This window comes from Rutilus rutilus, assembly GCF_951802725.1.
Source record: "Rutilus rutilus genome assembly, chromosome: 1".
Classification (NCBI taxonomy): domain Eukaryota; kingdom Metazoa; phylum Chordata; class Actinopteri; order Cypriniformes; family Leuciscidae; genus Rutilus; species Rutilus rutilus.
Genome location: NC_140209.1, coordinates 5,908,357 through 5,936,106, shown reverse-complemented (window position 1 = coordinate 5,936,106; position 27,750 = coordinate 5,908,357). Strand labels below are relative to the sequence as shown.

Genomic DNA, 27,750 nt, shown 5'->3' with positions numbered 1-27,750 from the left:
AGGTTTTGACGGCTGTCAATCAAAATGTGGAGCGGCGATTCGTTCCATGTGTTCCCTGTCAGAAAACAAATGGATAATTCGGTCAATTAAAATAAAAATTTAACAGAATTTATCAACTTGTTGCCAGCTGTGGTTGTTTTGATTCACATACTTTCTAAAAAATATGAAAGTTTTTGGTTTATAAGACATGTCAATGATCTAATGTATAATGTTTTATATTTTATTAGTTCATTATTTATTTTGTTGGATTTTAATTGGACTTGGTCAGAACTGTTTCAAAAATAGTTATCTGCATGATGCTGCTGCCTTTGGGCTCAGTGATGTTGAATTTAAATGACATGTCAAATTAAGACATGTAATGTTACATTGTGATATAATGGTGTTTTCTGGAAGGGACTAAAGAACAAAGCATTTTTATCAGCTGAAAGGCAGAATACAAATGTTTTTTTTTATTAAGTTAGATAAGCATTAAATAACAGTTTCAGGTTATGTTTTAGTGTTGGTAACATGTCCAACATTGTCCAACACAAACGTATAATCGTCCCACATTTGGTTTGTTTGATGGTGGTCACCCTACTGTATAGGGTAAATTTAGTATAGGGTGAACTTTTTGAATCTTGCTCCTGACAAATAACCCAAATTACAACAAAAAAAAAGACTAAAACTAATAAAAAATAAACTAAAACTAAGCATTTTCAAAAAATAAAAAATAAACTAGCAAACCCACTTTAAAAACTAATTAAAACTAAACTGAATTTGAAAACAAAAAGTCAAAACGAAATAAAAATAAAAACTAATGAAAAATGCAAAACTATAATAACCCTGACATAGACGGATGTAGTGCTAACTGTGTTAAGAGTTTTGGAAAATTGTTAAAAGTATTGAAAAATCTGTCATAGCAATCATAAAAAAAAACTATAGCAGTACTTCTTTTAATAAACACAAAACACTGGAGAACACATTGTGCAATGCAAGACAAAGAACTGAATAAACTGAGTGCTATATATAAACAGGCAAACAAAGGGAGCTAAATGAAACACAGGTGAACTTAATTAGTGACTAACAGACTATCATGGTTAACTTGTAGCTCAACATGAGTTCCTATAAGAGCAGCCAAAAGGAACATTCTCTCAACCCCAGGTCAGGACTGCACACGGATTAAGGGTTGTAGTATTTTTGTGACTGCAATATTCAGGCTCCACACGGATTGAGGACGACTTTTCAGCTGTACGGTAGTGCACCTTTGCTGTTTTAGGCTTGTTTTGTTTTTTCTCCATTCCATTTTCTCCATCAACTGACTTGATTTAGTACAACTAAAAAAAGTTTAGTTTAAGCAAAAGTATAGATATTGTCTTTTATTTTACCTGTCCTTGTGAAAAATATCAGAATCAAAAAATCTTAACTTTATATTTAATATTGAATAACATGTAGGCTACAACAGATCAAATTAAGTGTACTTTCAAGCACAACAAAAAGATTTTTAAAACATAATGTACTTTAAAGTACAACTCTTAGTTTGGCATTACTTTTTTTTGTTTTTTTAAAGTGTACATGTACTTAATGTCACTCCTGCCAGCAGAAGCCCTATCATGGCCACCAGAGGGCACTTCTCCCTAGACCTTTTCCATTTCCATGAACCTTTGCCTGGACTCATTTTAGTGTGATTACATTCACCTGTATGTCATTGGTTTGTATCATAGGAACTTTGGCTGGCAGGTGTGACGCTTATGAAAGTGTACGTGTGTACACTTAAGTGGCTTTTTATAATTCATCAGTGTTATTATCTGCAAGTTTTATTTATTATTATTATTATTATTATTATTATTATTGTACTTTCAAGATACTACAGATACACATCCAATAACAAGCTCATTTTTTATTTTATTATTTTCACAAGGGTACATAGCAATTCAAAAATTCAATAGTTTTCTAGACCGCAACATGGTGTCGGCCCCCATCTGGTACACATGGATTACACACGGCCCAGATGTGGGCCGGATCTGGTTGTTGTCTGGGTTCTTGTATGGTTTTTCCATTGCAAACTAATCTGGTTGTGCTATTTTTACCTAATGCAACTTCCATTCTCAAAGCTCCCTGCAACAAAGCTTTGACCTTTTATCAAAAATATTACGTTTTTAAACCAAATGGCATGATTTCACTGAATCCCCTTTTCATTGTAGGCTTTAAAGATCAACATGGAGAAAATCATCCTAATATTCCCTCTGATATTGCTGGTGCTGCATATACAAGGAGGAGAGTTCCACAAACCTCCAGTTTGTTTGCCTGCCGAAGCTCCACAGCCGGAAGTCGTGGAGTTCGACAACACCATCTATGCCACTTGTGAAGTAACTCCCAGCCCCAATTTGCCACGTAACCAGCCAAAGATCTTTGGGCAAATCCGCTTCAAGCAGGTCTTCCCCAATGGAGATTTAGAAGTGAAAATCAACCTCCGTGGTTTGCCTGCCATCGATCGTCAAGAGCGTGCCATGCACATCCATCAGTATGGAGACCTCAGTCAAGGCAGCATCACTGTTGGTCCTCATTATAATCCAAACGGCGTTGACCATCCTCATCATCCTGGAGACCTGGGCAACTTTGCTTCCGAGAAAGGAGTTATAAGGCAGTTCCTGACGCTTCCAGACGCCAAGCTCTTTGGGCCTTATTCCATTCTGGGACGTGCAGTGGTGGTTCATGAGAAGGAGGATGATCTGGGAATGGGTTCAGATGAGGAGAGTAAACTCAGTGGGAATGCTGGACCGATAATTGCTCTCGGTGTGATTGGTATTACTACTCCAAGTCTGTGGCAGAAGACTGAAGTGCCCCCCAAGAAAATATGTGGAGGAAGGCACTGAGAGTCAAAGATGAGGGAGTCGGATATGGTGGAAGGCCAGATTCAAATGGGATAATCATGATTTTCCTTGTGTATTCTTTGTATGTGTCCTACATTAAAGTATATTTCATAACCTGAACATTCCCATGTTTTTTTTTCTTGATCTTTTCAGAGGCTTTTTGGCCAAAGCTTCCAATAGTAAATGCACTCTTAAAAATAAATGTAGGGTGAATGCAGGCAAAGTGGGCTGTTTAGTTTTTTAGTACAGTTAACAGGGAATCAAAATGCAAAAAAAGTCTTGGTTTTCTTGTAAGGTGTTTAAAGCTAGAATATGTAAGATTTTTGTAATAAAATAACCAAAAATCACTTGCAAAGTGTGATATATTTCCTGCAGTTGTGTACTTCCAGTATCCCAAAAGTTCCCAAAGATTTTTAATTTCAGAGAAATTCCCATTTTAAATTAAAGCTGCAAGCAGCATTTATCGGTATTCAAGCATTTAAGGCCTTTAAGCACAAATGCATAAAAAGACATTAAGTTTTATTTGGCAACCATTTAACCACTGATGTCATACATGGAAAAGACCATTTCCAGACAATTTAACAAAGGAAATATATGGTTTTCAAAGATTTTTAACAGTTATAGCACCACCTATGGTCCGATCTCCATAAAATTGTGCATGCTTGTTTACAATGTTATTTCACATATGCTCACCAATTTTCGTTAAGTTCTGAGTTTTCGTTTAGGATTTATAGGCTTTTGAGTGAATTTTGCCACGCCCATTTTCTAAATGACCCTGTTGTAGCCGTCCAAATGTAAAAGTTCAAAAGTTTTAGCACTTTGTGCTTGAACCCCTAATAATGGCTTGTCCATGTTCACTTTCGTTCAAACATTATGGACCATGGCAAGCAGACTTTGGGACAAAAGGAGAACTAAAACGAGGATCAATATCGGCGTGGTGTTTTCGAGATGCCGTAAACTTCGACTTGACAGAGGCGTCTTGCATGTATTTTATTAGACAGTTGAGCAAATGTACATAAAACTGTCATATAGCTCAACATGATGAAATGTTAGAATATGATCTGTATGTTATTCTAATGTTGATCTAGCTTACTGCTAGTCTCATACAGACAAACAAACGCATAGAATAACATTATAACTTTCAACACACTCAAATGCAGTTTAGTGTGATAGTGTAGACCAAGTGAAACAGCGCTGCGTTACCTCACAAGTTTAATTCACCAAATAAACTGACTTGTTAACCCTTTTCCACCAAGGCAGTGCTGGTGCTGGTTCAGAGCTAGAGCCTAGTTTCAAATGGGTTCTTTGTTTTTCGACACCCAAAGTACCAGCTCTGAACCAGGAAAAGTGGTTCTTAAGTAGCACCAAAACATTGCTGGTCTAGAAGTAAGAACCGCTTGCGTCAGGGGCTGGGGGCGGGGTTACCGTGACCAACAAGACGAACAGAAACTCGTGACCGCCATTTTTCAAACAGCAGCTAATCGAGCTAATAGCAGCTTGATTGTAATCTCCGTCTATGCAAGTTACGGCGAGCTGCACAGACACGTTGGATTCGCCGTGTTTGGATGCCGATGTAGGTTCGCAAAGCCATGAGCATCAATAGTAACGCAACGACCTCCATTGGTGATGGAAGGCTTGTTCGAGATGCATCGTGCTTTGATGTCATGAGCCGATCGGTCTGCGAGAAGCCGAACCATTTCGAACAAGCCTGGTGTGTTTGTGTTTGGCGCTGCCACGCTAGCATTGCTGGGCAACATGAGATGTATACAGTGACCTTGTGGAAAGGCAAACCGGATCTTAGAGAGCTCGTCAGACGAACCAACTCCGGACTGGCAATACTGTAGCTCTGGCTCTGAACTGGCACCTGGTTCATGCTGGTGGAAAAGGGGTATTTGTGAGTATTAATTCAGCACTTGCGGGTAGATTGGTAGAATGAAATGTCCTTATTCCTTTATATCCGCCGGACTCGCATGTGGCTCTGATATCTGTCTCTCATTGGCAATGACGACAAGTTCCATAATTCCGCTTATGCGTCATCAACCTACACCTTTGTTATTGTAAGAGGTTAGCAAGCCTGGTTAGTACCTGGATGGGAGACCTCCTGAGAAAACCAGGTTGCTGCTGGAAGAGGTGTTAGTGAGGCCAGCAGGGGGTGCTCACCCATGGTCTATGTGGGACCTAACGCTCCAGTGTAGTGATCGGGACACTATACTGTCAAAGAGCACCATCCTTCCAATGAGACGTTAAACCGAGGTCCTGACTCTCTGTGGTCATTAAAAATCCCAGGATGTCCTTCGAAAAAGAGTAGGGGTGTAACCCCGGCATCCTGGCCAAATTTGCCCCTTGGCCTCTGTCCATCATGGCCTCCTAATTATCCCCATATACTGATTGGCTTCATCAGTGTCTCCTCTCCACCAGTAAGCTGGTGTGTGGTGGGCGTTCTGGCCCAATATGGCTGCCGTCGCATCATCCAGGTGGATGCTGCACATTGGTGGTGGTTGAGGATATTCCCCCTTCCATGTAAAGCGCTTTGAGTACCCAGAAAAGCGCTATATAAATGTAACGAATTATTATTATTATTATTATTAAAATGTAGATGCAGAATATAACGCTTTAAAATATGGACACAATTTAAGTTCATCTACAGTGTTTAGAGAAAACAGACAGAAAAAAAGTTTTACAATATGGTTACCATTTAAAATGTTCCTCTTATTGAATTTTTGTTAGCCTATTTGTTGTTGCATGTGTTGTAGTTCCATTTGTAATATGTTGTAGAGTTCATTAAGATATCTGTTATTCAAATTTCATAAAATTTCATGTCAACACAACATGTTCTAGTTGTTTTGAACTTTACACATGCATTGAGTGAATTGATGAGTATTACTCATCATAGCCTATCTATGTGCTTTTGGGTCTGTTAAATATGCTGTGGAATATGTTTGTGTGATGTGTTAATAAATCATGTGTTTTTAAGATCCAGGATCATTTTTGATAAATTAGGGATGGGTCACATTACCTGAAAAGAAATTTGTCTGGAGTGCATGATCTCAAAATGTTTATTGGTATATACCTTGCAAATAACACATATCAACTGTATTCAAAATGAAATATTAAAGTCGGACCTTAAAGTTAACAAAAGTAATAAAAAGAAATAAACATCTAGGTACTGTATCTATCTAAATGACAAGTGTCCCACCTTACCTGCATTCAATCTACTAAAAGGGGATTTTAACATCGATGCCATAGAAGAATCATTCCCTCAGAAATGTTTACTTCTGCCTTCAAAGACAAGTACAGTTTTTTCAGTACTTTTAACAACTTTCCTAAACTCTTAACGCACCAACACACCTACAACACACAATTGGCAAAACAGTTAATTTCATGCTCAAAATCACACACTGTAAACTAAACTCCAACACTAATTTTCTAAATACAATAATACACTATGCCTACCAAAACACTGCAAACATGCCTCAAAATCAAATCATTTTTCAAAACACTAACATATGTAACATAGCCGTCCAACAGGAAGATTTAGTCAATCATAGCACAATGTCATAAAAACACTAACATCAGATGGAATTACAGAAACTGCATTATTGTATACGTGTCAGGTCTGCCCTTATACAACAGACAGTATATTGTATTGATCATAGATTGTGTTTTGCACTGCAGTTTCTTTTGAAGCCTCTCTACATTTTTGTTTTGTTGGGTTTACTGTAGGTCTTTTGCTGCAGAAATTCAATAAAAAAAGACCCATCTCAGAGTGCTTTATAGAATGTACGGTTACCGTATACCATATGGTCATGCGATTGAAAGAAACTCAACACCTGAGTGTGTTTCCTAGATGAGAATCAGCTGTGATTTATATTATTGCATAATTGTTTCTCAGTAACAATAGGATAAAATACAGGGGATATATTTGTGTTTCAATTCACAATATAAACAGCTGTTTACCTTGACTTTAGCCTGTTAGGTTCAGAACATGGTGTTATCTGTTCTGACACACATTGTTAAAGCATCGGTAAATTTGGCAGTAAAAATCCATTGTTTGGGTCTTGTTTGAGCTTGTTTGTAAAAGAAGTTCAAGCATTTTAAATTTGTGCCAATTGTATGCATTTTGTGTTAAAGCAACGAGAAATGTGTTAATAGTATAGCTTACATAGACGGATGTAGTGCTAACTGTGTTAAGAGTTTTGGAAAATTGTTAAAAGTATTGAAAAATCTGTCATAGCAATCGTAAAAAAAAAAAAAAACCATAGCAGTACTTCTGGAGCAAAACACTGGAGAACACATTGTGCAATGCAAGACAAAGAACTGAATAAACTGAGTGCTATATATAAACAGGCAAACAAAGGGAGCTAAATGAAACACAGGTGAACTTAATTAGTGACTAACAGACTATCATGGTTAACTTGTAGCTCAACATGAGTTCCTATAAGAGCAGCCAAAAGGAACATTCTCTCAACCCCAGGTCAGGACTGCACACGGATTAAGCGTTGTAGTATTTTTGTGACTGTAATATTCAGGCTCCACACGGATTGAGGACGACTTTTCAGCTGTACGGTAGTGCACCTTTGCTGTTTTAGGCTTTTTTTTTTTTTCTCCATTCCATTTTCTCCATCAACTGACTTGATTTAGTACAACTAAAAAAAGTTTAGTTTAAGCAAAAGTATAGATATTGTCTTTTATTTTACCTGTCCTTGTGAAAAATATCAGAATCAAAAAATCTTAACTTTATATTTAATATTGAATAACATGTAGGCTACAACAGATCAAATTAAGTGTACTTTAAAGCACAACAAAAAGATTTTTAAAACATAATGTATTTTAAAGTAAAACTCTTAGTTTGGCATTACTTTGTTTTGTTTTTTTTAAAGTGTACATGTACTTAATGTCACTCCTGCCAGCAGAAGCCCTATCATGGCCACCAGAGGGCACTTCTCCCTAGACCTTTTCCATTTCCATGAACCTTTGCCTGGACTCATTTTAGTGTGATTACATCCACCTGTATGTCATTGGTTTGTATCATAGGAACTTTGTCTGGCAGGTGTGACGCTTATGAAAGTGTACGTGTGTACACTTAAGTGGCTTTTTATAATTCATCAGTGTTATTATCTGCAAGTTTTATTTATAATTATTGTACTTTCAAGATACTACAGGTACACATCCAATACCAATAAGTGCTTTTTTTTTTTTTTTTTTTTTTCACAAGGGTACATAGCAATTAAAAAATTATAGAGTTTTCTAGACAGCAACATGGTGTCGGCCCCCATCTGGTACACCTGGATTACACACGGCCCAGATGTGGGCCGGATCTGGTTGCTGTCTGGGTTCTTGTATGGTTTTTCCATTGCAAACTAATCTGGTTGTGCTATTTTTACCTAATGCAACTTCCATTCTCAAAGCTCCCTGCAACAAAGCTTTGACCTTTTATCGAAAATATTACGTTCTTAAACCAAATGGCATGATTTCACTGAATCCACTTTTCATTGTAGGCTTTAAAGTTCAACATGGAGAAAATCATCCTAATATTCCCTCTGATATTGCTGGTGCTGCATATACAAGGAGGAGAGTTCCACAAGGAGGAGTGTTTGCCTGCCGAAGCTCCACAGCCGGAAGTCGTGGAGTTCGACAACACCATCTATGCCACTTGTGAAGTAACTCCCAGCTCTAATTTGCCACGTAACCAGCCAAAGATCTTTGGGCAAATCCTCTTCAAGCAGGTCTTCCCCAATGGAGATTTAGAAGTGAAAATCAACCTCCGTGGTTTGCCTGCCATCGATCGCCAAGAGCGTGCCATGCACATCCATCAGTATGGAGACCTCAGTCAAGGCTGCATCACTGTTGGTCCTCATTATAATCCAAACGGTGTTGACCACCCTCATCATCCTGGAGACCTGGGCAACTTTGCTTCCGAGAAAGGAGTTATAAGGCAGTTCCTGACGCTTCCAGACGCCAAGCTCTTTGGGCCTTATTCCATTCTGGGACGTGCGGTGGCGGTTCATGAGAAGGAGGATGATCTGGGAATGGGTTCAGATGAGGAGAGTAAACTCAGTGGGAATGCTGGACCGATAATTGCTCTCGGTGTGATTGGTATTACTACTCCAAGTCTGTGGCAGAAGACTGAAGTGCCCCCCAAGAAAACATGTGGAGGAAGGCACTGAGAGTCAAAGATGAGGGAGTCGGATATGGTGGAAGGGCAGATTCAAATGGGATAATCATGATTTTCCTTGTGTATTCTTTGTATGTGTCCTACATTAAAGTATATTTCATAACCTGAACATTCCCATGTTTTCTTTCTTGGTCTTTTCAGAGGCTTTTTGGCCAAAGCTTCCAATAGTAAATGCACTCTTAAAAATAAATGTAGGGTGAATGCAGGCAAACTGGGCCGTTTAGTTTGATTTACTGTGCTCAATGGGTTAACACTTTCAGAGCATGACAATGGTCTTTAATTAAAGATACACTATTTCTTTAAATGATACAATGGTTTAGGTTGATGCAATATGTCACTGGAGGGTGTGGCTAGATCTCAAGGGAGGACACCCTTATTGTTCAAGGTAGACATAACCTCTGACATAAGATTTTATTTTTGAAATTATAAGGTTTCTCGCTAAATGTCAACAAATGGGTATATTATTCTGACAGTTTGTTAGTACAGTTAACAGGGAATCAAAATGCAAAAAAAGTCTTGGTTTTCTTGTAAGGTGTTTAAAGCTAGAATATGTAAGATTTTTGTAATAAAATAACCAAAAATCACTTGCAAAGTGAGATATTTCCTGCAGTTGTGTACTTGCAGTATCCCAAAAGTTCCCAAAGATTTTTAATTTCAGAGAAATTCCCATTTTAAATTAAAGCTGCAAGCAGCATTTATCGGTGTTCAAGCATTTAAGGCCTTTAAGCACAAATGCATAAAAAGACATTAAGTTTTATTTGGCAACCATTTAACCACTGACATCATACATGGAAAAGACCATTTCCAGCCAATTTAACAAAGGAAATGTATGGTTTTCAAAGATTTTTAACAGTTATAGCGCCACCTATGGTCCGATCTCCATAAAATGGTGCATGCTTGTTTACAATGGTATTTCACATATGCTCACCAATTTTCGTTAAGTTCTGAGTTTTCGTTTAGGATTTATAGGCTTTCGAGTGAATTTTGCCACGCCCATTTTCTAAATGACCCTGTTGTAGCCGTCCAAATGTAAAAGTTCAAAAGTTTTAGCACTTTGTGCTTGAACCTCTAATAATGGCTCGTCCATGTTCACTTTCGTTCAAACATTATGGACCATGGCAAGCAGACTTTGGGACAAAAGGAGAACTAAAACGAGGATCAATATCGGCGTGGTGTTTTCGAGATGCCGTAAACTTCGACTTGACAGAGGCGTCTTGCATGTACTTTATTAGACAGTTAAGCAAATGTACATAAAACTGTCATATAGCTCAACATGATGAAATGTTAGAATATGATCTGTATGTTATTCTAATGTTGATCTAGCTTACTGCTAGTCTCATACAGACAAACAAACGCATAGAATAACATTATAACTGTCAACACACTCAAATGCAGTTTAGTGTGATAGTGTAGACCAAGTGAAACAGCGCTGCGTTACCTCACAAGTTTAATTCACCAAATAAACTGACTTGTTAACCCTTTTCCACCAAGGCAGTGCTGGTGCTGGTTCAGAGCTAGTTTCAAATGGGTTCTTTGTTTTTCGACACCCAAAGTACCAGCTCTGAACCAGGAAAAGTGGTTCTTAAGTAGCACCAAAACATTGCTGGTCTAGAAGTAAGAACCGCTTGGGTCAGGGGCTGGGGGCGGGGTTACCGTGACCAACAAGACGAACAGAAACTCGTGACCGCCATTTTTCAAACAGCAGCTAATCGAGCTAATAGCAGCTTGATTGTAATCTCCGTCTATGCAAGTTACGGCGAGCTGCACAGACACGTTGGATTCGCCGTGTTTGGATGCCGATGTAGGTTCGCAAAGCCATGAGCATCAATAGTAACGCAACGACCTCCATTGTTGATGGAAGGCTTGTTCGAGATGCATCGTGCTTTGATGTCATGAGCCGATCGGTCTGCGAGAAGCCGAACCATTTCGAACAAGCCTGGTGTGTTTGTGTTTGGCGCTGCCACGCTAGCGTTGCTGGGCAACATGAGATGTATACAGTGATCTTGTGGAAAGGCAAACCGGATCTTAGAGAGCTCGTCAGACGAACCAACTCCGGACTGGCAATACTGTAGCTCTGGCTCTGAACTGGCACCTGGTTCATGCTGGTGGAAAAGGGGTATTTGTGAGTATTAATTCAGCACTTGCGGGTAGATCGGTAGAATGAAATGTCCTTATTCCTTTATATCCGCGGGACTCGCATGTGGCTCTGATATCCGTCTCTCATTGGCAATGACGACAAGTTCCATAATTCCGCTTATGCGTCATCAACCTACACCTTTGTTATTGTAAGAGGTCGGGATGGGCCAAGCTAGACTGCGCCCACCCCTGAACCAGGACCACCTCGAGGAGCGTGTCAGAGGGAAGAGTCGGAGACAGAGAATAAATTTAACAAGTTTTATTTCGAAGTAAAAGCAAATTGGAAATCCTAATCTAAAATCTTCTTCCTTGTTGCCCTCAGGGATCGAAGGTGAACGATGCAACGGCCGGGCCTCTCCCGCCCTCTTCCTCAGTGCGGACCCTGCAGTGGATGGACGGCGAACAGGTGGATGGTCAAGTAGGTCTTCCACAGGTGGGGATGCGGTTGGCAAGTGAGCGGTCCGGTAAGTCTCCTCTGGTAAGTAGGTGATTTCCGGCCTTCCTTCCTTCACAGGTGCGGAACTTGTGGCGAATGGATATCAGTCAGGTACATATACAGAGTAAATAGATGGAGGACCCACTGTATGGCGACTCCAACACGGCTCACTGTTCCCACGCTCGCCCGCAGAGGAGGAGGCAGGCACTTCTCCAGTACAGGTGGATTACAAAGATGCAGCAGTCTCGAAGTCAACAAGCTGAACGGGGCTTCTTCTGGAACAGACAGAATGAATACTTCAACAGTATACACTTCTCACAGTTGTTGCAGGGGGACGTGCACTTCTCACAATACAGATGGGTTGCAAGGCTGCAGCAGACTCAAAGTCGACAGAACGAACAGGGACTCTTCAGAGGCAGACAGAATGGATGCTTCAGACAGGACGTACAGCTCTCACGCTTTTTCTGAGGGGGATGACCACTTCTCACAGTACAGGTGGATTACAAAGATGCAGCAGACTCGAAGTCAACAAGCGGAACGGGGCTTCTTCTGGAACAGACAGAATGAGATGCTGCAGACAAGTATACAGTTCACATGCGCTGAAAGGAACGAACACTTCACAATGCAGAGGAGTTGCAGAGATACAGCAGACTCGAAGTCGACGGGCTGAACAGGGCTTCTTCCGACATAGACAGAGTGGATATTTCAGACAGAGCGTACCAGCCTTACGTTCGTGACAGAGGGACAGCCACTTCTCCCAGCACAGGTGACTATAAGGATGCAGCAGACTCAAAGTCGACAGGCTGCACGGGGCTCCTACTGGGACAGACAGAATGGATACTGCAGACAGGTATACAGTTCACATGCGCTGAAATGAACGAACACTTCTCACAATGCAGATGAGTTGCAGGGATACAGCAGACTCGAAGTCGACGGGCTGAACAGGGCTTCTTCTGACCTAGACGGAGTAGATATTTCAGACAGAGCGTGCCAGCCTTACGTTCGTGACAGAGGGACAGTCACTTCTCCCAGGACAGGTGGGCTACAAGGATACAGCAGACTCGAAGTCGAGGGCTCCTACTGAAACAGACAGAATGGATACTGCAGACAGGTATACAGTTCACATGCGCTGAAAGGAACAAACACTTCTCACAATGCAGATGAGTTGCAGGGATACAGCAGACTCGAAGTCGACAGGCCGAACAGGGCTTCTACTGAGACAGAATGGATGCTTCAGACAAAGTATACAGTTCACATACGTTGAAGGGAACGAACACTTCTCACAATGCAGATGAGTTGCAGGGATACAGCAGACTCGAAGTCGACAGGCCGAACAGGGCTTCTTCTGACACAGACAAAATAAATATTTCAGACAAAGCGTGCCAACCTCACATTCGGGGCAGAGGGACAGTCACTTCTCCCAACACAGGTGGGCTACAAGGATGCAGCAGACTCGAAGTCGACAGGCTGCACGGGGCTTTTACTGAGACAGACAGTGAACATTGCAACAGGGCATCTCCTCTCCTATTAGCGCAAACAGAGGGGTTAATTCAAATCCCAGATGATAATTCTTCAACATCCAAATAGTTAGAACAGATCAATGTCACAGAACTCTCACTATTGACAGTAGACCAGCATAACACAGGGAGAGTGCACGGCAAAAGGGAATGTACCTTCCACACACACGGCAATTCCACTTCAAGCATATAATGTGGGGGAAACGTCAATCCTAGGCACTGCAAACTCACTTCACAAAATGCAATTTAAAGCCAGCACTCACCCTTTGGTCTCTGTGCGAGGGGGCCGTGATCATCAATACTGCTGAGGATGTTTTGGGATGTTTTTCTTCACATACACAGGCAGAATTCACATCACCATTTTTAATGGAGAGGGAGATAAGAGACCAGTAATGAATCAATACAATCCACTCAGTGATATTTATGATCATGATCCAAACACTCCCAGCCACATCCAATTCAGTGTCAAATACATGCAATTACGAGACTCAGTTCTCAGTTACTTAGCTCTTCTCCAATGCAAACGGGGTATTTCACTCTCCCTCTGTTGTCCTCAAGTCTCTCATCAAGCCAACACTCTCCTCTTCATTCACCAGTACTCCAATAACTGCAACCGCCCAATAAAACGACTTCTCACGGGGGAGAAAGACCAACCACAACCGCCTCTCTCTCCTGCTTTTTATCCTCTCAAATGCTAACAGGGCTTCTTCCAAACTCTCCGAGTAAATTCCCCACACCTGTTGCCAATCTGTTGGGGTTGTCATTTCAACAGACGCACACACAGGCCCGGGGACGGAGTTTCACTCACAAGTGTCCCACCAGAAACACTGCTTCAGCGGGAATAAGTTCCACATGCTTTTTGTCACATCGTGACATTATTGTAAGAGGTTAGCAAGCCTGGTTAGTACCTGGATGGGAGACCTCCTGAGAAAACCAGGTTGCTGCTGGAAGAGGTGTTAGTGAGGCCAGCAGGGGGTGCTCACCCATGGTCTATGTGGGACCTAACGCTCCAGTGTAGTGATCGGGACACTATACTGTCAAAGAGCACCATCCTTCCAATGAGACGTGAAACCGAGGTCCTGACTCTCTGTGGTCATTAAAAATCCCAGGATGTCCTTCTAAAAAGAGTATAGGGGTGTAACCCCGGCATCCTGGCCAAATTTGCCCCTTGGCCTCTGTCCATCATGGCCTCCTAATTATCCCCATATACTGATTGGCTTCATCACTGTCTCCTCTCCACCAGTAAGCTGGTGTGTGGTGGGCGTTCTGGCCCAATATGGCTGCCGTCGCATCATCCAGGTGGATGCTGCACATTGGTGGTGGTTGAGGATATTCCCCCCTTCCATGTAAAGCGCTTTGAGTACCCAGAAAAGCGCTATATAAATGTAACGAATTATTATTATTATTATTATTAAAATGTAGATGCAGAATATAACGCTTTAAAATATGGACACAATTTAAGTTCATCTACAGTGTTTAGAGAAAACAGACAGAAAAAAAGTTTTACAATATGGTTACCATTTAAAATGTTCCTCTTATTGAATTTTTGTTAGCCTATTTGTTGTTGCATGTGTTGTAGTTCCATTTGTAATATGTTGTAGAGTTCATTAAGATATCTGATGTTCAAATTTCATAAAATTTCATGTCAACACAACATGTTCTAGTTGTTTTGAACTTTACACATGCATTGAGTGAATTGATGAGTATTACTCATCATAGCCTATCTATGTGCTTTTGGGTCTGTTAAATATGCTGTGGAATATGTTTGTGTGATGTGTTAATAAATCATGTGTTTTTAAGATCCAGGATCATTTTTGATAAATTAGGGATGGGTCACATTACCTGAAAAGAAATTTGTCTGGAGTGCATGATCTCAAAATGTTTATTGGTATATACCTTGCAAATAACACATATCAACTGTATTCAAAATGAAATATTAAAGTCGGACCTTAAAGTTAACAAAAGTAATAAAAAGAAATAAACATCTAGGTACTGTATCTATCTAAATGACAAGTGTCCCACCTTACCTGCATTCAATCTACTAAAAGGGGATTTTAACATCGATGCCATAGAAGAATCATTCCCTCAGAAATGTTTACTTCTGCCTTCAAAGACAAGTACAGTTTTTTCAGTACTTTTAACAACTTTCCTAAACTCTTAACGCACCAACACACCTACAACACACAACTGGCAAAACAGTTAATTTCATGCTCAAAATCACACACTGTAAACTAAACTCCAACACTAATTTTCTAAATACAATAATACACTATGCCTACCAAAACACTGCAAACATGTCTCAAAATCAAATCATTTTTCAAAACACTAACATATGTAACATAGCCGTCCAACAGGAAGATTTAGTCAATCATAGCACAATGTCATAAAAACATTAACATCAGATGGAATTACAGAAACTGCATTATTGTATACGTGTCAGGTCTGCCCTTATACAACAGACAGTATATTGTATTGAGCATAGATTGTGTTTTGCACTGCAGTTTCTTTTGAAGCCTCTCTACATTTTTGTTTTGCATCGGTAAATTTGGCAGTAAAAATCCATTGTTTTGGTCTTGTTTGAGCTTGTGTGTAAAAGAAGTTCAAGCATTTTAAATTTGTGTCAATTGTATGCATTTTGTGTTAAAGCAACCAGAAATGTGTTAATAGTATAGCTTACATAGACGGATGTAGTGCTAACTGTGTTAAGAGTTTTGGAAAATTGTTAAAAGTATTGAAAAATCTGTCATAGCAATCGTAAAAAAAAAAAACTATAGCAGTACTTCTGGAGCAAAACACTGGAGAACACATTGTGCAATGCAAGACAAAGAACTGAATAAACTGAGTGCTATATATAAACAGGCAAACAAAGGGAGCTAAATGAAACACAGGTGAACTTAATTAGTGACTAACAGACTATCATGGTTAACTTGTAGCTCAACATGAGTTCCTATAAGAGCAGCCAAAAGGAACATTCTCTCAACCCCAGGTCAGGACTGCACACGGATTAAGCGTTGTAGTATTTTTGTGACTGCAATATTCAGGCTCCACACGGATTGAGGATGACTTTTCAGCTGTACGGTAGTGCACCTTTGCTGTTTTAGGCTTTTTTTTTTTTTCTCCATTCCATTTTCTCCATCAACTGACTTGATTTAGTACAACTAAAAAAAGTTTAGTTTAAGCAAAAGTATAGATATTGTCTTTTATTTTACCTGTCCTTGTGAAAAATATCAGAATCAAAAAATCTTTACTTTATATTTAATATTGAATAACATGTAGGCTACAACAGATCAAATTAAGTGTACTTTAAAGCACAACAAAAAGATTTTTAAAACATAATGTATTTTAAAGTAAAACTCTTAGTTTGGCATTATTTGTTTTTTTTAAGTGTACATGTACTTAATGTCACTCCTGCCAGCAGAAGCCCTATCATGGCCACCAGAGGGCACTTCTCCCTAGACCTTTTCCATTTCCATGAACCTTTGCCTGGACTCATTTTAGTGTGATTACATCCACCTGTATGTCATTGGTTTGTATCATAGGAACTTTGGCTGGCAGGTGTGACGCTTCTGAAAGTGTACGTGTGTACACTTAAGTGGCTTTTTATAATTCATCAGTGTTATTATCTGCAAGTTTTATTTATTATTATTATTATTATTATTATTATTATTATTGTACTTTCAAGATACTACAGGTACACATCCAATACCAATAAGCTAATTTTTTATTTTATTATTTTCACAAGGGTACATAGCAATTCAAAAATTATAGAGTTTTCTTGACAGCAACATGGTGTCGGCCCCCATCTGGTACACCTGGATCACACACGGCCCAGATGTGGGCCGGATCTGGTTGCTGTCTGGGTTCTTGTATGGTTTTCCGTTGCAAACTAATCTGGTTGTGCTATTTTTACCTAATGCAACTTCCATTCTCAAAGCTCCCTGCAACAAAGCTTTGACCCTTTATCAAAAATATTACGTTCTTAAACCAAATGGCATGATTTCACTGAATCCACTTTTCATTGTAGGCTTTAAAGATCAACATGGAGAAAATCATCCTAATATTCCCTCTGATATTGCTGGTGCTGCATATACAAGGAGGAGAGTTCCACAAACCTCCAGTTTGTTTGCCTGCCGAAGCTCCACAGCCGGAAGTCGTGGAGTTCGACAACACCATCTATGCCACTTGTGAAGTAACTCCCAGCCCCAATTTGCCACGTAACCAGCCAAAGATCTTTGGGCAAATCCTCTTCAAGCAGGTCTTCCCCAATGGAGATTTAGAAGTGAAAATCAACCTCCGTGGTTTGCCTGCCATCGATCGTCAAGAGCGTGCCATGCACATCCATCAGTATGGAGACCTCAGTCAAGGCAGCATCACTGTTGGTCCTCATTATAATCCAAAGGGCGTTGACCACCCTCATCATCCTGGAGACCTGGGCAACTTTGCTTCCGAGAAAGGAGTTATAAGGCAGTTCCTGACGCTTCCAGACGCCAAGCTCTTTGGGCCTTATTCCATTCTGGGACGTGCGGTGGCGGTTCATGAGAAGGAGGATGATCTGGGAATGGGTTCAGATGAGGAGAGTAAACTCAGTGGGAATGCTGGACCGATAATTGCTCTCGGTGTGATTGGTATTACTACTCCAAGTCTGTGGCATAAGACTGAAGTGCCCCCCAAGAAAATATGTGGAGGAAGGCACTGAGAGTCAAAGATGAGGGAGTCGGATATGGTGGAAGGCCAGATTCAAGTGGGATAATCATGATTTTCCTTGTGTATTCTTTGTATGTGTCCTACATTAAAGTATATTTCATAACCTGAACATTCCCATGTTTTTTTTTCTTGGTCTTTTCAGAGGCTTTTTGGCCAAAGCTTCCAATAGTAAATGCACTCTTAAAAATAAATGTAGGGTGAATGCAGGCAAAGTGGGCTGTTTAGTTTGATTTACTGTGCTCAATGGGTTAACGCTTTCAGAGCATGACAATGGCCTTTAATTAAAGATACACTATTTCTTTAAATGATACAATGGTTTAGGTTGATGCAATATGACACTGGAGGGTGTGGCTAGATCTCAAGGGAGGACACCCTTATTGTTCAAGGTAGACATAACCTCTGACATAAGATTTTATTTTTGAAATGATAAGGTTTCTCGCTAATTGTCAACAAATGGGTATATTATTCTGATAGTTTGTTAGTACAGTTAACAGGGAATCAAAATGCAAAAAAATTTCTTGGTTTTCTTGTAAGGTGTTTAAAGCTAGAATATGTAAGATTTTTGTAATAACCAAAAATCACTTGCAAAGTGTGTTATATTTCCTGCAGTTGTGTACTTCCAGTATCCCAAAAGTTCCCGAAGATTTTTAATTTCAGAGAAATTCCCATTTTAAATCAAAGCTGCAAGCAGCATTTATCGGGGTTCAAGTATTTAAGGCCTTTAAGCACAAATGCATAAAAAGACTAAGTTTTATTTGGCAACCATTTAACCACTGACATCATACATGGAAAATACCATTTCCAGCCAATTTAACATAGGAAATATATGGTTTTCAAAGCTTTTTTAACAGTTATAGCGCCACCTATGGTCCGATCTCCATAAAATTGTGCATGCTTGTTTACAATGTTATTTCACATATGCTCACCAATTTTCATTAAGTTCTGAGTTTTCGTTTAGGATTTATAGGCTTTCGAGTGAATTTTGCCACGCCCATTTTCTAAATGACCGTGTTATAGCCGTCCAAATGCAAAAGTTTTAGCACTTCGTGCTTTAACCCCTAATAATGGCTCGTCCATGTTCACTTGTCGCCTGTCAATGACATAATATCCGCGTTATCCCTGGTTTCCGCTCGTACTGCCATAGTAACCATGGCAACAACTGCGTTACGTCTAGCGGCACGCTCATGGAGTTGTTTCATTTAAACATTATGGACCATGGCAAGCAGACTTTGGGACAAAAGGAGAACTAAAACGAGGATCAATATCGGCGTGGTGTTTTCAAGATGCCGCAAACTTTGACTTGACAGAGACGTCTTGCATGTACTTTATTAGACAGTTGAGCAAATGTTCAAAACCCGCATGGTGTTATCTGTTCTGACACACATTGTTAACGCACACTTTTACACTGAATGTTTGCTGCTTCAATCCAGATGAGTACGTTGTTAGGCTATTGACTGTATGTAGGGTGACCACCCGTCCCGCATTGCGTTGTACCGCACAGCATTTTCACCCCTTGTCCCGCACGTCGCATATTGAGAAAATGTCCCGCATTTTCATCAGTCTGTCGGTTTTTAATGATCATATTAAGAAAACGTGAATGCTTTCTTTTGCCTTTTTAAGAAAGCATTTTCTTTATTATTTTTGCGGCATAGTTTTTCACCTATATTTAACAGCGCTTCCTCAGAAGTAGGCTACAAATACAACCGCCTTCTTTTAAATCCTATCCAATGGTTGAAAGTAAAGGAGTAAACACGGTCACTAGTAGGTTTTGACGGCTGTCAATCAAAATGTGGAGCGGTGATTCGTTCCATGTGTTCCCTGTCAGAAAACAAATGGATAATTCGGTCAATTAAAATAAAAATTTAACAGAATTTATCAACTTGTTGCCAGCTGTGGTTGTTTTGATTCACATACTTTCTAAAAAATATGAAAGTTTTTGGTTTATAAGACATGTCTTATAGATCTAATTTCATGTTTTATATTTTATTAGTTCATTATTTATTTTGTTGGATTTTAATTGGACTTGGTCAGAACTGTTTCAAAAATAGTTATCTGCATGATGCTGCTGCCTTTGGGCTCAGTGATGTTGAATTTAAATGACATGTCAAATTAAGACATGTAATGTTACATTGTGATATAATGGTGTTTTCTGGAAGGGACTAAAGAACAAAGCATTTTTATCAGCTGAAAGGCAGAATACAAATGTTTTTTTTTATTAAGTTAGATAAGCATTAAATAACAGTTTCAGGTTATGTTTTAGTGTTGGTAACATGTCCAACATTGCCCCACACAAACGTATAATCGTCCCACATTTGGTTTGTTTGATGGTGGTCACCCTACTGTATAGGGTAAATTTAGTATAGGGTGAACTTTTTGAATCTTGTTCCTGACAAATAACCCAAATTACAACAAAAAAAAGACTAAAACTAACACTAAAACTAATAAAAAATAAACTAAAACTAAGCATTTTCAAAAAATAAAAAATAAACTAGCAAACCCACTTTAAAAACTAATTAAAACTAAACTGAATTTGAAAACAAAAAGTCAAAACGAAATAAAAATAAAAACTAATGAAAAATGCAAAACTATAATAACCCTGACATAGACGGATGTAGTGCTAACTGTGTTAAGAGTTTTGGAAAATTGTTAAAAGTATTGAAAAATCTGTCATAGCAATCATAAAAAAAAACTATAGCAGTACTTCTTTTAATAAACACAAAACACTGGAGAACACATTGTGCAATGCAAGACAAAGAACTGAATAAACTGAGTGCTATATATAAACAGGCAAACAAAGGGAGCTAAATGAAACACAGGTGAACTTAATTAGTGACTAACAGACTATCATGGTTAACTTGTAGCTCAACATGAGTTCCTATAAGAGCAGCCAAAAGGAACATTCTCTCAACCCCAGGTCAGGACTGCACACGGATTAAGCGTTGTAGTATTTTTGTGACTGTAATATTCAGGCTCCACACGGATTGAGGACGACTTTTCAGCTGTACGGTAGTGCACCTTTGCTGTTTTAGGCTTGTTTTGTTTTTTCTCCATTCCATTTTCTCCATCAACTGACTTGATTTAGTACAACTAAAAAAAGTTTAGTTTAAGCAAAAGTATAGATATTGTCTTTTATTTTACCTGTCCTTGTGAAAAATATCAGAATCAAAAAATCTTAACTTTATATTTAATATTGAATAACATGTAGGCTACAACAGATCAAATTAAGTGTACTTTAAAGCACAACAAAAAGATTTTTAAAACATAATGTACTTTAAAGTAAAACTCTTAGTTTGGCATTACTTTGTTTTGTTTTTTTAAAGTGTACATGTACTTAATGTCACTCCTGCCAGCAGAAGCCCTATCATGGCCACCAGAGGGCACTTCTCCCTAGACCTTTTCCATTTCCATGAACCTTTGCCTGGACTCATTTTAGTGTGATTACATCCACCTGTATGTCATTGGTTTGTATCATAGGAACTTTGACTGGCAGGTGTGACGCTTCTGAAAGTGTACGTGTGTACACTTAAGTGGCTTTTTATAATTCATCAGTGTTATTATCTGCAAGTTTTTATTATTATTATTGTACTTTCAAGATACTACAGATACACATCCAATACCAACAAGCTAATTTTTTATTTTATTATTTTCACAAGGGTACATAGCAATTCAATAATTCAAGAGTTTTCTTGACCGCAACATGGTGTTGGCCCCCATCTGGTACACCTGGATTATACACGGCCCAGATGTGGGCCGGATCTGGTTGCTGTCTGGGTTCTTGTATGGTTTTCCGTTGCAAACTAATCTGGTTGTGCTATTTTTACCTAATGCAACTTCCATTCTCAAAGCTCCCTGCAACAAAGCTTTGACCTTTTATCAAAAATATTACGTTCTTAAACCAAATGGCATGATTTCACTGAATCCACTTTTCATTGTAGGCTTTAAAGATCAACATGGAGAAAATCATCCTAATATTCCCTCTGATATTGCTGGTGCTGCATATACAAGGAGGAGAGTTCCACAAGGAGGAGTGTTTGCCTGCCGAAGCTCCACAGCCGGAAGTCGTGGAGTTCGACAACACCATCTATGCCACTTGTGAAGTAACTCCCAGCCCCAATTTGCCACGTAACCAGCCAAAGATCTTTGGGCAAATCCTCTTCAAGCAGGTCTTCCCCAATGGAGATTTAGAAGTGAAAATCAACCTCCGTGGTTTGCCTGCCATCGATCGTCAAGAGCGTGCCATGCACATCCATCAGTATGGAGACCTCAGTCAAGGCAGCATCACTGTTGGTCCTCATTATAATCCAAACGGCGTTGACCACCCTCATCATCCTGGAGACCTGGGCAACTTTGCTTCCGAGAAAGGAGTTATAAGGCAGTTCCTGACGCTTCCAGACGCCAAGCTCTTTGGGCCTTATTCCATTCTGGGACGTGCGGTGGCGGTTCATGAGAAGGAGGATGATCTGGGAATGGGTTCAGATGAGGAGAGTAAACTCAGTGGGAATGCTGGACCGATAATTGCTCTCGGTGTGATTGGTATTACTACTCCAAGTCTGTGGCAGAAGACTGAAGTGCCCCCCAAGAAAATATGTGGAGGAAGGCACTGAGAGTCAAAGATGAGGGAGTCGGATATGGTGGAAGGGCAGATTCAAATGGGATAATCATGATTTTCCTTGTGTATTCTTTGTATGTGTCCTACATTAAAGTATATTTCATTACCTGAACATTCCCATGTTTTTCTTGGTCTTTTCAGAGGCTTTTTGGCCAAAGCTTCCAATAGTAAATGCACTCCTAAAAATAAATGTAGGGTGAATGCAGGCAAAGCGGGCCGTTTAGTTTGATTTACTGTGCTCAATGGGTTAACACTTTCAGAGCATGACAATGGCCTTTAATTAAAGATACACTATTTCTTTAAATGATACAATGGTTTTGGTTGATGCAATATGACACTGGAGGGTGTGGCTAGATCTCAAGGGAGGACACCCTTATTGTTCAAGGTAGACATAACCTCTGACATAAGATTTTATTTTTGAAATTATAAGGTTTCTCGCTAAATGTCAACAAATGGGTATATTATTCTGACAGTTTGTTAGTATAGTTAACAGGGAATCAAAATGCAAAAAAATTTCTTGGTTTTCTTGTAAGGTGTTTAAAGCTAGAATATGTAAGATTTTTGTAATAAAATAACCAAAAATCACTTGCAAAGTGTGATATATTTCCTGCAGTTGTGTACTTCCAGTATCCCAAAAGTTCCCAAAGATTTTTAATTTCAGAGAAATTCCAATTTTAAATCAAAGCTGCAAGCAGCATTTATCGGTGTTCAAGCATTTAAGGCCTTTAAGCAGAAATGCATAAAAAGACTAAGTTTTATTTGGCAACCATTTAACCACTGACGTCATACATGGAAAAGACCATTTCCAGCCAATTTAACAGGAAATATATGTTTTTTAACAGTTATAGCGCCACCTATGGCCTGATCTCCATAAAATTGTGCATGCTTGTTTACAATGTTATTTCACATATGCTCACCAATTTTCATTAAGTTCTGAGTTTTCGTTTAGGATTTATAGGCTTTCGAGTGAATTTTGCCACGCCCATTTTCTAAGTGACCGTGTTATAGCCGTCCAAATGCAAAAGTTTTAGCACTTCGTGCTTTAACCCCTAATAATGGCTCGTCCATGTTCACTTGTCGCCTGTCAATGACAATATCCGCGTTATCCCTGGTTTCCGCTCGTACTGCCATAGTAACCATGGCGACAACTGCGTTACGTCTAGCGGCACGCTCATGGAGTTGTTTCATTCAAACATTATGGACCATGGCAAGCAGACTTTGGGACAAAAGGAGAACTAAAACGAGGATCAATATCGGCGTGGTGTTTTCAAGATGCCGCAAACTTTGACTTGACAGAGACGTCTTGCATGTACTTTATTAGACAGTTGAGCAAATGTTCAAAACCCGCATGGTGTTATCTGTTCTGACACACATTGTTAACGCACACTTTTACACTGAATGTTTGCTGCTTCAATCCAGATGAGTACGTTGTTAGGCTATTGACTGTATGTAGGGTGACCACCCGTCCCGCATTGCGTTGTACCGCACAGCATTTTCACCCCTTGTCCCGCATATTGAGAAAATGTCCCGCATTTTCATCAGTCTGTCGGTTTTTAATAATCATATTAAGAAAACGTGCATGCTTTCTTTTGCCTTTTTAAGAAAGCATTTTCTTTATTATTTTTGCGGCATAGTTTTTCACCTATATTTAACAGCGCTTCCTCAGAAGTAGGCTACAAATACAACCGCCTTCTTTTAAATCCTATCCAATGGTTGAAAGTAAAGGAGTAAACACGGTCACTAGTAGGTTTTGACGGCTGTCAATCAAATGTGGAGCGGTGATTCGTTCCATGTGTTCCCTGTCAGAAAACAAATGGATAATTCGGTCAATTAAAATACAAATTTAACAGAATTTATCAACTTGTTGCCAGCTGTGGTTGTTTTGATTCACATACTTTCTAAAAAATATGAAAGATTTTGGTTTATAAGACATTTCAATGATCTAATTTCATGTTTTATATTTTATTAGTTCATTATTTATTTTGTTGGATTTTAATTGGACTTGGTCAGAACTGTTTCAAAAATAGTTATCTGCATGATGCTGCTGCCTTTGGGCTCAGTGATGTTGAATTTAAATGACATGTCAAATTAAGACATGTAATGTTACATTGTGATATAATGGTGTTTTCTGGAAGGGACTAAAGAACAAAGCATTTTTATCAGCTGAAAGGCAGAATACAAATGTTTTTTTTATTAAGTTAGATAAGCATTCAATAACAGTTTCAGGTTATGTTTTAGTGTTGGTAACATGTCCAACATTGTCCAACACAAACGTATAATCGTCCCACATTTGGTTTGTTTGATGGTGGTCACCCTACTGTATAGGGTAAATTTAGTATAGGGTGATCTTTTTGAATCTTGCTCCTGACAAATAACCCAAATTACAAAAAAAAAAAGACTAAAACTAATAAAAACTAAACTAAAACTAAGCATTTTCAAAAAATAAACTAGCAAACCCACTTTAAAAACTAATTAAAACTAAACTGAATTTGAAAACAAAAAGTCAAAACGAAATAAAAATAAAAACTAATGAAAAATGCAAAACTATAATAACCCTGACATAGACGGATGTAGTGCTAACTGTGTTAAGAGTTTTGGAAAATTGTTAAAAGTATTGAAAAATCTGTCATAGCAATCGTAAAAAAAAAACTATAGCAGTACTTCTTTTAATAAACACAAAACACTGGAGAACACATTGTGCAATGCAAGACAAAGAACTGAATAAACTGAGTGCTATATATAAACAGGCAAACAAAGGGAGCTAAATGAAACACAGGTGAACTTAATTAGTGACTAACAGACTATCATGGTTAACTTGTAGCTCAACATGAGTTCCTATAAGAGCAGCCAAAAGGAACATTCTCTCAACCCCAGATCAAGACTGCACACGGATTAAGCGTTGTAGTATTTTTGTGACTGCAATATTCAGGCTCCACACGGATTGAGGACGACTTTTCAGCTGTACGGTAGTGCACCTTTGCTGTTTTAGGCTTTTTTTTTTTTTTCATTTTTTTTTTTCATTTTCTCCATCAACTGACTTGATTTAGTACAACTAAAAAAAGTTTAGTTTAAGCAAAAGTATAGATTTTGTCTTTTATTTTACCTGTCCTTGTGAAAAATATCAGAATCAAAAAATCTAAACTTTATATTTAATATTGAATAACATGTAGGCTACAACAGATCAAATTAAGTGTACTTTAAAGCACAACAAAAAGATTTTTAAAACATAATGTACTTTAAAGTAAAACTCTTAGTTTGGCATTACTTTGTTTTGTTTTTTTAAAGTGTACATGTACTTAATGACACTCCTGCCAGCAGAAGCCCTATCATGGCCACCAGAGGGCACTTCTCCCTAGACCTTTTCCATTTCCATGAACCTTTGCCTGGACTCATTTTAGTGTGATTACATCCACCTGTATGTCATTGGTTTGTATCATAGGAACTTTGGCTGGCAGGTGTGACGCTTCTGAAAGTGTACGTGTGTACACTTAAGTGGCTTTTTATAATTCATCAGTGTTATTATCTGCAAGTTTTATTTATTATTATTATTATTATTATTATTATTATTATTATTGTACTTTCAAGATACTACAGGTACACATCCAATACCAATAAGCACATTTTTTTTATTTTATTATTTTCACAAGGGTACATAGCAATTCAAAAATTATAGTTTTCTAGACCGCAACATGGTGTCGGCCCCCATCTGGTACACCTGGATTACACACGGCCCAGATGTGTGCCGGATCTGGTTGCTGTCTGGGTTCTTGTATGGTTTTCCGTTGCAAACTAATCTGGTTGTGCTATTTTTACCTAATGCAACTTCCATTCTCAAAGCTCCCTGCAACAAAGCTTTGACCTTTTATCTAAAATATTACGTTCTTAAACCAAATGGCATGATTTCACTGAATCCACTTTTCATTGTAGGCTTTAAAGATCAACATGGAGAAAATCATCCTCATATTCCCTCTGATATTGCTGGTGCTGCATATACAAGGAGGAGAGTTCCACAAACCTCCAGTTTGTTTGCCTGCCGAAGCTCCACAGCCGGAAGTCGTGGAGTTCGACAACACCATCTATGCCACTTGTGAAGTAACTCCCAGCCCAAATTTGCCACGTAACCAGCCAAAGATCTTTGGGCAAATCCTCTTCAAGCAGGTCTTCCCCAATGGAGATTTAGAAGTGAAAATCAACCTCCGTGGTTTGCCTGCCATCGATCGTCAAGAGCGTGCCATGCACATCCATCAGTATGGAGACCTCAGTCAAGGCAGCATCACTGTTGGTCCTCATTATAATCCAAACGGCGTTGACCACCCTCATCATCCTGGAGACCTGGGCAACTTTGCTTCTGAGAAAGGAGTTATAAGGCAGTTCCTGACGCTTCCAGACGCCAAGCTCTTTGGGCCTTATTCCATTCTGGGACGTGCGGTGGTGGTTCATGAGAAGGAGGATGATCTGGGAATGGGTTCAGATGAGGAGAGTAAACTCAGTGGGAATGCTGGACCGATAATTGCTCTCGGTGTGATTGGTATTACTACTCCAAGTCTGTGGCAGAAGACTGAAGTGCCCCCCAAGAAAACATGTGGAGGAAGGCACTGAGAGTCGAAGATGAGGGAGTCGGATATGGTGGAAGGGCTGATTCAAATGGGATAATCATGATTTTCCTTGTGTATTCTTTGTATGTGTCCTACATTAAAGTATATTTCATAACCTGAACATTCCCATGTTTTTTTTTCTTGGTCTTTTCAGAGGCTTTTTGGCCAAAGCTTCCAATAGTAAATGCACTCTTAAAAATAAATGTAGGGTGAATGCAGGCAAAGTGGGCTGTTTAGTTTGATTTACTGTGCTCAATGGGTTAACACTTTCAGAGCATGACAATGGCCTTTAATTAAAGATACACTATTTCTTTAAATGATATAATGGTTTAGGTTGATGCAATATGACACTGGAGGGTGTGGCTAGATCTCAAGGGAGGACACCTTTATTGCTCAAGGTAGACATAACCTGTGACATAAGATTTTATTTTTGAAATTATAAGGTTTCTCGCTAAATGTCAACAAATGGGTATATTATTCTGACAGTTTGTTAGTATAGTTAACAGGGAATCAAAATGCAAAAAAAATGTCTTGGTTTTCTTGTAAGGTGTTTAAAGCTAGAATATGTAAGATTTTTGTAATAAAATAACCAAAAATCACTTGCAAAGTGTGATATATTTCCTGCAGTTGTGTACTTCCAGTATCCCAAAAGTTCCCAAAGATTTTTAATTTCAGAGAAATTCCCATTTTAAATTAAAGCTGCAAGCAGCATTTATCGGTGTTCAAGCA

At 39.0% G+C, this 27,750-nt stretch overlaps 5 protein-coding genes across 10 annotated transcripts; all 5 read left to right on the top strand.

The window, feature by feature from the left end:
* The first annotated feature begins 1,109 nt into the window (after positions 1 to 1,109).
* Positions 1,110 to 2,873, top strand: LOC311298424 (extracellular superoxide dismutase [Cu-Zn]-like). 2 transcript variants are annotated; one of them, XM_084421325.1, is made up of 2 exons: positions 1,110 to 1,227; positions 2,181 to 2,873. In XM_084421325.1, exon 2 carries the CDS (start codon positions 2,196 to 2,198, stop codon positions 2,850 to 2,852), a length of 657 nt encoding a protein of 218 aa, XP_084277451.1. In that variant the 5' UTR covers positions 1,110 to 1,227; positions 2,181 to 2,195; the 3' UTR covers positions 2,853 to 2,873. The 2 variants fall into 2 exon arrangements, with proteins under 2 accessions (XP_084277451.1, XP_084277452.1); XM_084421326.1 differs by having other exon boundaries at positions 1,134 to 1,232.
* Positions 2,874 to 7,216: 4,343 nt separating this feature from the next.
* LOC311298414 (extracellular superoxide dismutase [Cu-Zn]-like) lies at positions 7,217 to 9,037 on the top strand. Of its 2 annotated transcripts, none has more exons than XM_084421306.1 (2): positions 7,217 to 7,410; positions 8,348 to 9,037. In XM_084421306.1, exon 2 carries the CDS (start codon positions 8,363 to 8,365, stop codon positions 9,014 to 9,016), a length of 654 nt encoding a protein of 217 aa, XP_084277432.1. In that variant the 5' UTR covers positions 7,217 to 7,410; positions 8,348 to 8,362; the 3' UTR covers positions 9,017 to 9,037. The 2 variants fall into 2 exon arrangements, with proteins under 2 accessions (XP_084277432.1, XP_084277433.1); XM_084421307.1 differs by having other exon boundaries at positions 7,316 to 7,415.
* Positions 9,038 to 15,997: 6,960 nt separating this feature from the next.
* On the top strand, positions 15,998 to 17,926 carry LOC311276566 (extracellular superoxide dismutase [Cu-Zn]-like). Of its 2 annotated transcripts, none has more exons than XM_084386273.1 (2): positions 15,998 to 16,186; positions 17,138 to 17,926. In XM_084386273.1, exon 2 carries the CDS (start codon positions 17,153 to 17,155, stop codon positions 17,807 to 17,809), a length of 657 nt encoding a protein of 218 aa, XP_084242399.1. In that variant the 5' UTR covers positions 15,998 to 16,186; positions 17,138 to 17,152; the 3' UTR covers positions 17,810 to 17,926. The 2 variants fall into 2 exon arrangements, with proteins under 2 accessions (XP_084242399.1, XP_084242398.1); XM_084386272.1 differs by having other exon boundaries at positions 15,998 to 16,191.
* A 2,703-nt stretch (positions 17,927 to 20,629) lies between these two features.
* Positions 20,630 to 22,442, top strand: LOC311289554 (extracellular superoxide dismutase [Cu-Zn]-like). Of its 2 annotated transcripts, none has more exons than XM_084407658.1 (2): positions 20,630 to 20,818; positions 21,753 to 22,442. In XM_084407658.1, the coding sequence occupies exon 2, from the start codon at positions 21,768 to 21,770 to the stop codon at positions 22,419 to 22,421; it is 654 nt and encodes a 217-aa protein (XP_084263784.1). In that variant the 5' UTR covers positions 20,630 to 20,818; positions 21,753 to 21,767; the 3' UTR covers positions 22,422 to 22,442. The 2 variants fall into 2 exon arrangements, with proteins under 2 accessions (XP_084263784.1, XP_084263783.1); XM_084407657.1 differs by lacking the exon at positions 20,630 to 20,818 and adding an exon at positions 21,477 to 21,622.
* Positions 22,443 to 25,198: 2,756 nt separating this feature from the next.
* LOC311276554 (extracellular superoxide dismutase [Cu-Zn]-like) lies at positions 25,199 to 27,028 on the top strand. Of its 2 annotated transcripts, none has more exons than XM_084386250.1 (2): positions 25,199 to 25,387; positions 26,354 to 27,028. In XM_084386250.1, the coding sequence occupies exon 2, from the start codon at positions 26,369 to 26,371 to the stop codon at positions 27,023 to 27,025; it is 657 nt and encodes a 218-aa protein (XP_084242376.1). In that variant the 5' UTR covers positions 25,199 to 25,387; positions 26,354 to 26,368; the 3' UTR covers positions 27,026 to 27,028. The 2 variants fall into 2 exon arrangements, with proteins under 2 accessions (XP_084242376.1, XP_084242377.1); XM_084386251.1 differs by having other exon boundaries at positions 25,285 to 25,392.
* The last annotated feature ends 722 nt before the right edge of the window (positions 27,029 to 27,750 follow it).

Excerpts from the sequence above, each read along its gene's own strand:
- LOC311298414 (XM_084421306.1), top strand. The coding sequence starts at position 8,363 with ATGGAGAAAATCATCCTAATATTCCCTCTGATATTGCTGGTGCTGCAT.
- LOC311276566 (XM_084386273.1), top strand. The coding sequence starts at position 17,153 with ATGGAGAAAATCATCCTAATATTCCCTCTGATATTGCTGGTGCTGCAT.
- LOC311276554 (XM_084386250.1), top strand. The coding sequence starts at position 26,369 with ATGGAGAAAATCATCCTCATATTCCCTCTGATATTGCTGGTGCTGCAT.
- LOC311298424 (XM_084421325.1), top strand. The coding sequence starts at position 2,196 with ATGGAGAAAATCATCCTAATATTCCCTCTGATATTGCTGGTGCTGCAT.
- LOC311289554 (XM_084407657.1), top strand. The coding sequence starts at position 21,515 with ATGGTGTTGGCCCCCATCTGGTACACCTGGATTATACACGGCCCAGAT. Across the intron at positions 21,623-21,752 it reads TTCCGTTGCAAACTAATCTG|GCTTTAAAGATCAACATGGA; the intron begins GTTGTGCTATTT and ends TTTTCATTGTAG.